At 41.3% G+C, this 14,024-nt stretch overlaps 1 protein-coding gene across 1 annotated transcript; it reads right to left on the bottom strand.

The window, feature by feature from the left end:
* Window positions 1–1,717: 1,717 nt before the first annotated feature.
* SMNDC1 (survival motor neuron domain containing 1) lies at window positions 1,718–12,334 on the bottom strand. Its single transcript, XM_082486647.1, has 6 exons — window positions 12,232–12,334; window positions 11,386–11,505; window positions 7,664–7,806; window positions 5,562–5,723; window positions 4,300–4,453; window positions 1,718–3,550 (listed from the first exon to the last, which is right to left on the bottom strand). The coding sequence occupies exons 2-6, from the start codon at window positions 11,503–11,505 to the stop codon at window positions 3,413–3,415; spliced, it is 717 nt and encodes a 238-aa protein (XP_082342773.1). The 5' UTR covers window positions 12,232–12,334; the 3' UTR covers window positions 1,718–3,412.
* Between the last annotated feature and the right edge of the window lie 1,690 nt (window positions 12,335–14,024).

Here is a 14,024-nt window from a genome sequence, read left to right as displayed (position 1 = left end):
TATCCAGCACTAAACTGCAATCTTCTAAGTTAAAGTCTTTTTTATGCTTACAAACTTCTGAGAACAAGCAGCTATAGAAATAATGCGACACAACACTCTCACTCTGGCATAAGACAAAGCAAAAGAGAAACGGATTGCTATGACCATGAAAATTTAAAGTTGCTACTCTTAAGGTTGTACTAAATATTTAAAGTGACTGGAGCAGTCCCAGATTGGTGGGTCAGATTTGCGCTGTTTTAATTTCCCCAACAGATTACAGTTTGTACAAGATCAAGGCTGTACCAGAGAAACCATTTCCTGTAGTAACTTACTTTTAAGAAGCGTGCCTCCCATGCTGCGCGCCTTGCACAGTATCGTGATACACAGAACAAATCTGTGTTCTCAGATAAATACCTTCTCCATAATGTCTCTAGCTGAGTGGGTTTGCGTGCTTTACTTTATGCTTAACTAATGTTCCCTCTGTCATTTCCATATTTCTCAGTACTGTCTGCTTTACAGTAGGGTTTGCTGGCCCCGGGGTAGGTATTTATTCTGTTTGCTGAGGGGCCCAGAAGTCAATGCAGAACGTGAGCTCTGAAAAATCAGGTTTCTTATTGTGCAGAGCAGCTAATAAAACTGGGAAATAAATTATATAATAAAACCCAACAAACCAATACCAAAAACCCTCTCTGCCACACATTTCAGGACACTTCAGCATTTGTAAAATAAGGAACTGTTTTGTTTGTTTGTTTTGGTAATTACCAGCATTGCTTAACTCATGATTTATTTTTTCTATGTGAATTTCTCAAGACACTTTACTAAGGCAGTATTCCAAAACCAGACTACACACCAACTGGCCCCATCCTGCAGATGAGGAAATGGCATTAAAAAAAAAAAAAAAAAATCAAGTGCCAAGAAGGAATGGCTGTGTGGACAAGATTGCAGGTTTGGTGTTTTTTTTTTAATTTAAAGAAGTTATATTCAAAGTGTTCTCTCTTCCATGGATCACCCCCCCCCCCCCACCGGCATCACTGTCACTAACTGTTCCAGGTGAGGCATTTAAGGAAGAAGTGCATCAAAGGTTCCTTTCAGCAGCATTTCTTTGCAGTGCCCCACAGAAGGAGTACAGCCAGGTGTGTCAGGCAGCCCAGATTTTAAGAGGTGACTAATAAGTTACTCAAAGGAAATGGTGCTTTTCCTACATAAGGTCCCGTTTTACCTCAAACCAGGACAAGACAATACAACCACATACCAGTTCTGCTCCTTTTTTTTTGGGGGGGGGGGGGGGTAGGGGGGGGAAGGCTCAGCATGAAACCAGCTGGTTTTAACTTGGGCTGGACTGTCCATTCCTCACCCATTGCATTGCTGACTCAAGTACCAAGTTCTCCTCAGGATGAGTGAATGAACAGTCCTGTGATAGACCACTTACTGTATTTATTACACCAGAAGTTGAGCAAACCAAAGTGCCTGTAGGGTACAGGCTGCAGTACAAACTCATTTTCTAAATAGCAGTGAGGTGTGCCACCAGGTTATCTCACAGTAGAGTTTTCCTATGGAAAAGAAAATTTCCTCTGCGTGCTACCAGTAAAGATGAGGAATTCGGCAACATCTACTTCATCTTGCAGTGAGTGTGAAGTACTTTTGATTCACTTTTGAGTATTACATTCTATACTTCCCACTTTCCTGATGATTTACTGTCCCCCGCATGTATACTTTCACTTTGCCAAATATATCCAGCAGATTTTAAACACTTTATTTAATAAAAGTTAAACATACAAAACTGAAATTAACACACTTTGTATTCATAAAAATCACCTTCTCCCATTATAGGGAGAACCTTTTTCTATGTATGGATTCTAAACTACCAGTTGTAGAGTTTAGCTTGAGTTGTGACTCAGGTAACTGATGGACATGTCCACCAATCAGTGCATCAACAATTGCTGACGTGACCTGATCTAGTAACAAATTACAAAATGAGCTACATTAACATAATATACAGGGAAATAATGGTCAGGGTTAATGGACAAGAAACACCCTTTAATTATTTAATGGGGGAAACAGCTGATGTACTCTTGTCCATTAACTCAGCCCTAGATTTTACAAAAATAATATCTACATTGTATACAGGGCTACCCATTAACTTCTTTAAACACATTACGGGTTCAGAGATGGCACCACTACCGTAAGTGAGAGACAAGCAACAGAGAAAAGCAAATCACATATGAAACACAAGAAAGCAAGAGCTTTTACACGTGGTGTCCTGAATGCAATTGAAGGGGCTCAGCAGCACTGTAATACAGCTGAAGTTACAACGAACACGAGGGCCAGTCAGTTCTGTAAGGACAGAAACTTCAGACTAACCTTTACTCACTCACAACTAACTAAGCGGGATCCAGGCATTCGTATCCACCGTGCTGCAGTTCTACATGACTGGATGGAGCAGGCTCAGACACAAGCTATGCCTGCGTATTCCAGGCCTGTGACCAGACCAGCAAACCTACAAGATCTACCAGAAGTGAGATGATGGCTCCTTTCTGAAGCACAACCACTTATGTTCTCCGACTCTCTGATCCTTGGGGAGGGGCTGGGGGGGATATTTTTAAGTACAGTTCTCTACTTTGAAACTGGAATCTAAATACCTCATCCTATGCTTTTCTGGTTACATTTCAATAACCTTTCAATAACCTCCTATTAAAATTTGATGAGTATTTAAAAAAAAAAAAAAAAAACATAACAAAACAATAACCAAACAGTATCTCTTCCTCTTAACTTCTAGTGCAGGAAATTCAGACTGGAATTAAAGTCAGATTTATTGTTTCTAGCACATGAATCATCATTAGTAATGAAAGTCCTATCAGCCCTGTTCTGCCCTCATTTACAGCTGTACAAATTGATTTTCAGTGGGTTTGTAAGGGAGTAATATAGAACTTCCCTAGCAATTCCATGTAACATATAAGCTACAATGGGAGTCTAGCTCTCTCTCCCAGAGCTGCAGCAGCTCTGTAATGCTGAGCTTGTCACTGAGACAGCAGACAGCACTGTGACTACAGAAACGAGGGAGGCTGTTAAGGTGCCATTTTTATACCACCACTTTTCTTAAGGAAAAAAAACCCACACCTTCACTACTAGTATGAACAGAAGATTCCAGAGATCAAAGCTGCAGATAACTACTGCTTTCAGAGTAACAGGTACCAGCAGTTCATGAAAGCATTTACCTGCAGAATGTATTTTAATGTAACTATAAAAAGTTTAATGATTGGGGGGGGTCAAATCAATAGTTGGGAGATTTAAGGCTCGTATCAGCTGAAGCCAAAGTAATGGTGACAAAATGGACTATTTGCTATGTGCCAACAAATAATTTACTTTTAGAAAAATATAATGATAAAAAGATAAGTGTAAAGCCCTGCAGAGATGAAGTTCCACCTTTTTCCCGTTACTGAGGCATCAAATGCCTGACATTATATTTAGAGGTATCTTGATACTGTGTCATAGGTTTGTCTGCAATTCCGCATGTTCCAACTCCAACCTTGCCAGTTACGCTCTCAGGAGAAGCAAAAATACTCCTCTTTACCTGCAAAAGAAACGGAAAAACATTTCTGAATAATTACTAACTGGTCCTTAAAAAAAAAAACAAGCAACCATTACCATTTGAAGTGTTTCAGTATTCTCAACTTCCTACTCACCAGACAGGCAGGCTATCTAAAGGCTAGCTCACCCATGACATGTTATCAGCAGTGATAACAGAGCTGGGAACCTCCTGGCACCTCACTACTGGATGTGATCATGGTACTCAGGACCTTGGGTCACGCCAACTATTAAAATTAATGATCTCTAGTAATGATCTCTAGATTAATTAATGATCTCTAGTAATTGTTCATAAAGAAGACTGAGTTTTACCACTCGGTCAAGCCATGATAAAAATTAAATAAGGCTTTTAAACATCCTTGCTACTTTTTTTGCACTATGCTTGCTACTCCAGGGAAATTAATCAGCACTGCATCTGCCAGGTCATAAACACAGCAAGAAGTCAGGCTTGGAGGTTTAGGCAGGCCCTCAGGTTCCAAGAGCCAACAAACACAACCTGGCAACTGACAGTGAGCCCAACTCTCCAAGCCAAGCACAAGCTCAGCCTCTTAAGAACTCTCCTCCAAAATCACCCAGTACAAAACCAGGCCTTTTTAAGTGTACAAAATACCAACCTGCACACTTCAGTACCCCAAAGATGAACCCCCTTTAAAAAACACTTCCTCCTCTCTCCCAAAGTGCTGCACAGAATTCTACACCCTGTTGTGATTCACATACTGACAAAAGCAAACAAACCTGGCCTTTTTTGTTTTTAGAATAGGCTCTGTTATTAAACTGCTGCCACTTGACTTTCTGGTCCTCTCGTTCTTGTTCAAGTTCTTTAATTCTCTGAGCTTTTTTCAAAGCTTTCTTCTTTTTATACTCTCGCTGCTGAGCTATCATCTCTTTTCTGGAGAAAAGGAAAAAAAGACATTGTATGTTTGTGCCTTTTCCTGTAAAAAACTTAAACCACTCTAAGACAGACATGCACAATAGTTTTCCATAAGTGAATGACAGAAAACAAAGCTTTTAAGTATTCTCCACTTCTAGAAAAAAAAAAAAAAGAAAATAATCAAGTCTTTCCATGCTTATTTGTATATTTAGGCATAACAATAACCACCAACAACTGATTAAGACCATGCCAAATGCAGCGACCCATGGGATTGTGTGCAATTAATTTCTGAAACTGAAAATGTACCTATCAGTGTTTCTGCATTTCAGAAACATCTAGGGTTTGGAAAATTTAAATAGCCCATTTGAGTGAAAAACCCAAACTTTTCTGGAGGCCTGCAGGGCTCTAATGCTTCCAAGTATTGGACAGGGATGGAAGGAAAAGAACAAATACAAGTTACTTCAGTACAAATATAGAAGCTCAAGGAGTCAGTCTATGCCACAATGCAGCACCCCTCAGAATGATCTCTTAGGAAAAGGATCATTGTCTGTAACAAACTCTGAAACGGTACTGCCTTTTTTCCCCCCACAAAAAAATGTTTAATGTTAAAAATACCTTTCTATGTTAGGCACAGCAGGATATTGAGTAAAGCACATCTCCCCAGTGATAGGGTCAACACAGCTATCCTAACACTGGTACTATCCTAACACTTCGACACCTCGTACATGGTAAGTATACTCTGTTGTGAGCCAGATCACAGATCTGAGTGAGCAGAGCCTGCACTAGATCTGGGCTGAAACTTGTAAGCTCTCTGCTGTCAAAGAGTATCAAGTTGTGTTTTTTTAATCTATTGCTTACATACTCAAGAGCATAATCTGAGTAAAAACAAAGTCTATCATGTTATTTTGCCAGGATACCTAACACACATCATACCGGCCACAATAATCTACTAACCATTATAAGATAGATTTATTTAAGATCCTTTTTCAAGCAAACATGTGAAGATATTAAATAAAATTTAAAAAAATAGAGCTTCGATTTCATTAACCAATTTTTATAGCAGGGGGGGGCGGGACGACACAACACAACAAAGCAGGTTTCAGACTCCTGCCAGCATATTACTTACTTAGACATGGGTTTGTTGCCACTGTCCTCTTTTGCTTTTCTTCCCTCTTCCACAGGCTTGAGGTTAAACAGAGGTGTAACTTCAGCATTGCCATATCCAGCAAATGTGACTGCAGCTGTTCCATTCTCCTCGTCTATTTCTTCAATTTCAGCTTCATAACACCTGTAAAGATATCATGGCTGTAAGCATGTGAGTAAAGCTTTAATACTCAGCCCTTCAACACCTACACTGTCAGCCAGCTAATGGCATTAAGTAAAAAAAAAAAAAAAAAAAAAAAATCACAAATATCGGCCTTCATTTTCAGGGACAAAAGACAAATCAAACCAGGACGTTATTTTCTTAAGTTCAAAGGGACACAAGTACAGGGACTGGTATCTGCTGTATCTGACCTTTAGCATAAAGAAGCAATGGCCTCACAGTTATCAAGTCTAATGATTAATGCTGGGGCCAATCTAATCAGAAATCCTGATTTTGTTTCTATTTCTGGTAGGTCATGGGACTGAAAAAAAAAAAAACAAAAAACAAAAAACAACAAACCACCAACAAAATACTGCATTCACAAAACAGCTTTCACCAAATTCCCTGTGGAGTTTTTCCATTTTTGTCCATATGAAAAAGAATTAAGAAAAGCTGAATCTTTCAAAACATTCCCCCTTCAACATTTATAAAGTTAAAAGTTCTTCAATTGATTTAAAATAGCAATTTTGAAATTTTAGTGGAAATCAGTACATTTCATACTTATGAGTATGAAACATTTTGGTCAACCAAACTGACCTCATAATGGGAAAGAGAAAAAAAAAGACAAGTAGTGACAATGCCAAAAATACTTAAAATAATTTAGTCTAAATTCAGAGCAAAAGGATATATCTAAAGCAAGCAGAGGAAGATGATATGTTTCACAGACAGTATTCCAGTTAACATTTACTAAATTAATCTCTTGTGCGATTTTAAGTGGGCCAACGACATCTTGCATTGAGCTAGAGGAAAATACGTGGGAACCCAAACTGCATGAGGTAAAGAATATTAATCTCTGGCTAGCTCTTCAGGAGACACTGTCACTTAAAAAAATGTTGTAACAGAAGCAGAGGGGGTTAAAAAAAAAAAAAGCCAAAACAATTAAAGTCCAATAAGATCCACTTCAGTGGCCACTCTGGCACATTCTTCCCCAAGCTCTCTCATCCCCTAACCCAGTGATCAGAGGAAGAAGAATGACCCAATGGTGACCTAAGAAAGATTCAATTTTTAAGTTCTTACACAAAAGCATTTTACTCATTAATAATCTGTGACAGAAAAGCTGTTCACTTTTCTATTTTGTTTTTGGGTTACTTTATTTTTTTATTATTATTTTTTTTAAGATATTAATAGCTATGCCAAACTCTCTATGTGGTTACTACATTGTTAATAGAACCACATTTGTTGAACAGAGCTTCTCTCGAGGTGGTAATGAGTGGGATATTAATCCTGCATAAATAGTAATTTTAAAAAAGATACAACAGTTGCACATTTCACAGTATGGGAAGTAATTTTAGAATGTTTATTTCAAAGATTATGAAGTCAGAATGAACTGCTTGGTTTCCCAGAACTTCACAGGCCGATGCAATGTAGACTAAATCCAAAAGGTTGATTAATTCTATAGTTACATTAGATAGCCAAAAAACAGGATTTCCAATTAAAAATTAATTTCCAATTAGTGGCATAAACTGAGATACAGCAAGGATTCTTCCTGATAGCAATCAATTACATATATATGAATGCAATGACAAATTATGAATTATACATCCTGGTACCTTTACAAAAGGCTGCTATGACAGATCAATTCATGAAAGTCTGCCATTTATTAATTAGCAAATGGTAATTTACCAAAGCTACCCTACTTTTATAAGGTTAGTGACAAATGGGGCATTTCTAGAAAATGACACCACATCTCTTTGCTTTCTATCTAAAATACTGACCTTTAAGACAGAGTACAATAACAGCTAATATCATATTTATTTCCCGATTTCTTTTTGCTTTTAGTCACACTAGGGTCAGTTCAAACTGAATGAAAGTCTCTTACCATTGAACTATTTCATGTAACTGTTAGAGAAGTTTTCTACACTTACTGTCCATCCTCACTCCATATTGCCATACACCTATCCCCAACCTTCCAGGAGTGACTGGGCAGAGCAGAAGCAGAACTGTCAGAACTTGCAAGAGTTTCCGAAGGTTGTGTTGAAAGGAGATCTTTGGTTAATTCTATGACTTCCTATAAAAGAGAAAAAACCCACAAAGAATAATTTTTCAAACTCTGTTACTATGCATATTTTTACCCCAAGCTTACTGGTTTGGGTTTTTTGAAGTTACTGTGTTAAATTCATAGCTGATGTAAAGTGGACTAAGTTTGTTTTGGGTTTTTTAAATCATTTAACTAAACTCCCTCATTGCCAACACAGATAAAAAGATGTATTGTCCTCACTATATTGCAGTGAAGTTGCCCATACCCTCCTCAAAATTTCAAAAACTAGTCTATTATTTTTATAGCATTTCTTTTCCGATTAATTGTTTCTCCATAGGCACAAAGACGCAGCAAGGCAGTTTAAAGAAAAAAATCAACAGTGTGACTGTACACATGGCTACACATGGTGTTGGTTATTGAGTAAAAAGATCATACAACATGTGGCAGAGCAAGTATTCAGCAGGACAGTGCTCTGAAGACAAAATGTGAAAGGACACAATGCTTCTATTCTCTTTCTAGCTGGCAGTTTCTTCTATCCCTTCCCATTTGGGACTGGCTGGCTATATTATATATAGTAATCTCTAAACCACACAACAACTACAAGTATAATTACGGCATTTCTAAGTGACAAAACATTTTTCAGTTTACTCAAATACGCGGATTGGCTGAACTGAAGCACCCAAAGCCAGGGTGGAAGCATGCCTTCCAAGACTGCTACTCTGCCTCTCATTTATAGAAAGCACTCAGGTGCATAACGAAGAAATTTATTTCCTTAAGTCATTTTGTTTGTTTTTCTCTAAATTCCCTGACCTTTAGATTTCAGGTCAGGCCTTCCCTTGCTAACCCAACAAAACAAATAACAAAGTAACAATTTTTTCCAGTTCCTTTAAATATTACTCATTCACAGACAGGAGCATGCAAAAGCCCCTCCCCAGCTTCCTGTCAATGTTATCTTATTCTGTGCAATGAAGATCACTGGCTATCACTACTGCTAAAAAGGAGCCAGCACCTAAAAGGCCGTTTAAACGTTCTGCGTAAGGCAAAGCAATTCTGCAGTCCTTAAAGAAGGAAAATTCTTTAGTTCTTAAATATCTCAGCAAGAACCATTGTCACTCTCCTAACTAACAGTAAAAATTTAAATTAGGGGAGGGTTACAGGTAAACTAAGGCTCAGCGGAGCCTGAGCTTCCCTCACAGTTTCACATCTTAGTTCAGCTATGGGTGTACAAAGACTAGCTCAGGAAAACACAGTAAAAGCTGTTTTTCATTCCTCAAGAACCTAAAGGTTCATAAGCAGTTCCGAAATAAAAAGTTAATATAATATAAACTTACATGCAATTTTATCTGATCAACTATGCAACTGGCATGAATGAGCTAACAATTTGTTTCTGCTGCAGCTGTTAATGTCTGAATTTCCAACACCTTCCTAACAAAAGTTCTGCTCTTTGTTTTAGAGAAGCTGCTAGTTAATAAGTGAAAAAGTAAGCACAATCAGTAGTAGCAACTGTAAGCACAGAAACACGCTTACAATTACTTCTACTTTGGTCTCCATTTTCCATAACACTACAGTTGAACCAGAACAGATTTTGATTATCAAGTTACCTAATTTGAGGGCCTGCCAGAGAGCATACAGCATTAGCCTAATTTTCCCTCCCAGATGCAAAGTTCCAAACTATTCTTCAGCATATAGATAGCTATATTCTGCAAATCCAAGAGGCATCGTGGTTTGAAGTAGGTATCTTATCTCAGCAGGTCAAATACAATACATCAGGCATAACCTGTCTGAAAGTGCATGTTTCAGCTACATAGACTACCAGCAATGCCAAACTGATGACTTATTCTTGTCATGTTCATAGATGGCTTATTGTAGAACTCAAATGTGCAGAGCTTCAGACAAGCCTACCAAGGATTCTTTGAATTTGATAAAGTCACTTACACACCAGGCTATAAATAGCAAACTTTTGGTAAAAATCTCCATATGATATGCACACATATGTGCTAAGCACACAAGAAAGAAACGTTAATTTTATTGCAACCCATGAGATAGTTCTAAAGAAGTCTTTAACAGAATAGGTCATTTAAAGAAAGTGTCTGAGCACGAGTTCAACTACCACAGCAGCTTAGTACAGCCAAATGGGTTGAACAATATGGCTTGCTGCAATGTCCCCGTGACATGAAGGTGTATTTATTTTAACCTTGTTACTCAGCAATAAGCTAATTATACCAAATGCAGTAGTGCATCGCTACTTATGACAGGAAAAAAAATATGTTTCAATTATATAGTAACAATCTTTTTGAACAGACAAGAAACTCTTTAGTTGGAACACTGAGGCATCACACCCATTTTTACAATTGTTAGGTCGGCATATAGTAAGTCTGCAAAACATTATGTCATTTTCAAGGTGGAACATATGGATAGCAAACCTTTTGGGGACGAAAGTGTAAAGATCTTCCCCATTCTGTGCAGAAAGCTTTTATAAAAAAGTTTGCAAGTTGTCCTTTCACATCAATGATCTCTGCATATCAAAGCCGAGGTCGTGTTGGTATCGGAAATATCATCCCATATGGGTTTTGCTGTGCATTTTAAAAATATAAAAATATACACATGCTTTTAACAGTGTACAATGAAGGACATTAAGATGATCTATAAAATGCCTTGTGGGCACAAAGCCTCCATAATTTAAAAGGAATTCTAAAGATCACTGATTTGAGCCACTACTCATACTTTGGTTGAAGCATCATTTTTATTGCTGTTATTTCCATACAGAACAGTGATTACTGAATCTTGTACTGGGTAGTTTAATATATTTTTAGATCTAATAACTAAAGCAATCCACAACAGAAATGAAGCAGCATCTTGCACTCTCATGACAAATTTTAACAGCGCTGTTGGTTATTTTTTTATATGCCAATGTGTCTTTATATGCACAAGAATCTAAAAGACCACTTATCGACTTAAAATTAGGCTGGTGGTCTTCCTGTCACCAAACTACACCCTCAAGACCAGAAACGGTTTTTAGCTTTTAGGAATGCGGTATGCTCTCAAGTGTTTAAAAAAAAAAAAGCAACAAAACAAAATGCAGGTGGCACGTGAAGAACACGACTCTCTTCCTTTCTTATAGAAAAAGCTTAATACAATCAAAGCTTATATGTACAAGGAATATTGAACGACACTCTAAAGCTTTTATCATTGCAAACGCACGCAATGAATAAACAGATTCTGGATCAAATGATCTGACAACTCAAAAATACACAGATAGGCATAATGCTAAGCCCAACCCTCACATTTCAGCATAGTAAAAGCAACAAAAGTAATTATTTTCTGAGAAATGCTTTAAAAAATAAAGAAGAAGAGACAGTAAAGACAGCACTGGCATATCTTTCATCACCCCGGATAAAGTTTTTAGCAGAAGAGCTAGCTATATAAATTAGTACATCTTTGTTACTACTCTATAAGACAGGTTTAAAATTGGACACACTGTTTCTTTTCAAACCAACCCTACCATAATTGAATCAAGTTACATGAAAAGAAAGTAATATAACGCAAATATTTAGGAAAGATGAAACACTTGCTCTACAGTTTCAGCTACTTATACCCTCAAGTTCTCACCTGTAAGTCCTTCTTCAGTTTTAGTAAGTCTTCATTTTCTGCATTCCCAGACAAGGCAGCCTCAACTTGCTGAAGCTGAGCTTTGTAGCTGGCCAACTGCTTAGCAAGGTCTTCTGACATCTGCAAGAAACATACATGCACACACAAACACATCAAAACAACAGGGTTGCTGCTTTTTAATAACATCTTGTGGTGCAAGTAAAGTGATGTTGATAAATCAACAACACAAAAAGCTATTACTAAATTATTAAAAATAAAGCTCACTTCGTTTCTGTAATGCACTCTATGACTATAGATAGCTGCTCACCTTAATTTTTGTACTGGTCAACTACTTCCAAGCAAGTTCTACAAAAGAAAGCTTACACACATGCCCGTGTGCGGGCACAAGGAAAACGCTTAACTTACAGTATGTAAGGAGCGGGGCCTTTAGGCAGCCTCGAAACTGCCCACATCTTTAGAAAACTACCGCGCACTACAGCTTTTCCCATCTGGTTGCCACAAGCCACCACCTCCGTGTTTACGACAGCGATATCCTCTGCGGCACTCTGGTCCCGGCAGCCACCACCCGGCACCAGGGCCACGAGCGGCAAGCCCGGCCCAGGGCCACCCGCTCCGTGTCGGACCGAACCGGGCGACCCGGGGCGCGGCGGAACGGCGAGAAAGAGGGGCCGAGCCCGTGAGGAAGGGCCCGCGGCGGCGGACAGGCCCAGGCCCAGGCCCAGACTCAGGCTTAGGCCTAAACTGAGGCCTAGGCCCAGGCCCAGGCTCCCTCAGAAGCGGGAAGGACGATGCCGCCAGACGGCAGCGAGGGAGGCGCGGGGGCGGCGGGCAGCCGCCGGTTCTCACCTCGGCGGCCGTGCGGAGCCCGGGCCGGGCGGGGTGGGGGGGTGAGCGGGTGGCGCCGCTCCGGTTCCCGTCGGGCAGCAGCCGTTCTCGTCTCCTTCGCCTCAGGCCGGGGGAAGGGGTGGGGCAAAGGGCCCAGCGCGCGCCGGCGCTCGCGAGAGCACTCCGCCGGTCACGTGCTACCGGCGCCTCCGCCGCCTCACGCGGCCTTCGGGTCACGTGGCGGGGGGGTGGGGTGGGGTGGTCCCTTTACCGCCTCGCGAGGCTACGAGAGTGGCGCGGGGTGGGAGCGTGCAGGCGCGCGGGAGCTCGCCCGGGGAGGCCTACCACGCGCGCGGGGCGGGGCGGGGCCGGAGGCGGATCCGGAGCTGAGGGGGCGGAGGAGCGGGAGGCGGCGGTGGGGTCGCGGCGGGGCCGGTGGCGGGCGGCCGGCGGGGCTGGCGGTTCCCCTTGTCCCCCTACGAGTCAGGAGACGTCGGCGGCACCGCAGGCAAACGGCCGTGGGCCTCCCTGCTGCGGCTTGGCGGGGCGGGGCCGGGCGGGAGGTGTCCTGTCGCGCTGCTGCCGCTGTCCTGGGAGGAGTGGCAGCAGCGGGATCGAAATCTGCCGCTTTCGGGCCAGGCGCAGCTCGTTGTTGACAGAGGAGTGACGTCAAAGTTCGGGTGTCTGAGCGCCGGCTGCCGTAGGGGACCGCAGGGTGGCTGAGGCTGCGCGCGCCCTCGCTCAGGGCTTTGTTCCTGGCGATGTCATGGACTCTCGGAATGGTTTAGGTTAGAAGAGACCTTAAAGACCATCCAGTTCCAACCCCCCTGCCATGGGCAGGGACACCTCCCACCAGCCCAGGTTGCTCAAAGCCCCGCCCAACCTGGCATTGAACAGCTCCAGGGATGGGGCAGCAACAGCTTCTCTGGGCAACCTGTGCCAGTGCCTCACCACCCTCTCGCCGCCACTTCTTCCTCATACCTAATCTAAATCTCCCCTCTTCCAGTTTGAAGCCATTACCCCGCATCCTATCACTACGCTCCCCTGATAGAGTCCCTCCAACACGGTACTTTCTGGCTGCCGAAGTGATAATTAGGACCATGCAAACCTTAGTACCAAGGAGTTCAGAAGAGTGTAAGTTTGGATATTTGGTCCCACAACAAGAGAGGAATGGGGAGGAAAATCTCAGCAGCCCATTCAAGCCTGTCACAGGAAGAAAAAAATACTTCCTGGTGGAAATCCAGTAACAAATTTGGACTTGAGCCTGTGAGCCAGGCAAATAAAGCAGGCGCCCCAAAAGTTTCTTAATATTACCAGGAGGATCCGTGTCTCCAGCAAACATCCTGTCCCTCGAGGTCGTTGGCATGCAGGGCTTCACAGGAGGATGACTTCACTTGGACCCTTTGGATTTGTTTACGTACTAAGTGGGAAATACATCTACAGTGTTCTGCAGCGGCTGGTTTGTGCCCTCAGAGGATATTGTGACCAAGGAAAAAACAGATTTATGTATATTGGTGTATGACTTGATAATTAAAATACAGACATTATTAGACGCTGTTGACAGACTGATGAGACCAAGTGTAACAATGAAGATAACAACAGTAGCATCCCTTCAGCATTTTTAGTAACAATCCAGAAATAGATACAGAAAACATTTTCTGATAAGACTTTGTGGACAGATCAGCAACTGTTGAAAAGATGTACAAATCTGTTGATACAGAGCAATCCACAGAGACTTTATGAGCACACCTGTGAGTTAACATGCACATTAGTATAGTCAATTTCAACTTCATGTCTCAGAACAAGCGTATCTG

This window comes from Vanellus vanellus (assembly GCF_965231255.1).
Source record: "Vanellus vanellus genome assembly, chromosome: 7".
In the NCBI taxonomy this organism is placed as follows: Eukaryota; Metazoa; Chordata; class Aves; order Charadriiformes; family Charadriidae; genus Vanellus; species Vanellus vanellus.
The sequence above is the reverse complement of the archived record's forward strand: the minus strand, read 5'-3'. Positions and strand labels throughout refer to the sequence as shown.

What these genes read in the sequence shown, in the direction of transcription:
- SMNDC1 (XM_082486647.1), bottom strand. Translation starts at nt 11,505, where the DNA reads ATGTCAGAAGACCTTGCTAAGCAGTTGGCCAGCTACAAAGCTCAGCTT. An exon ending in AACTGAAGAAGGACTTACAG is followed by an intron (nt 7,807 to 11,385) that starts GTGAGAACTTGA and finishes TCTCTTTTATAG; the next exon opens with GAAGTCATAGAATTAACCAA. An exon ending in GGCAACAAACCCATGTCTAA is followed by an intron (nt 4,454 to 5,561) that starts GTAAGTAATATG and finishes CCTTTTCTCCAG; the next exon opens with AAAAGAGATGATAGCTCAGC.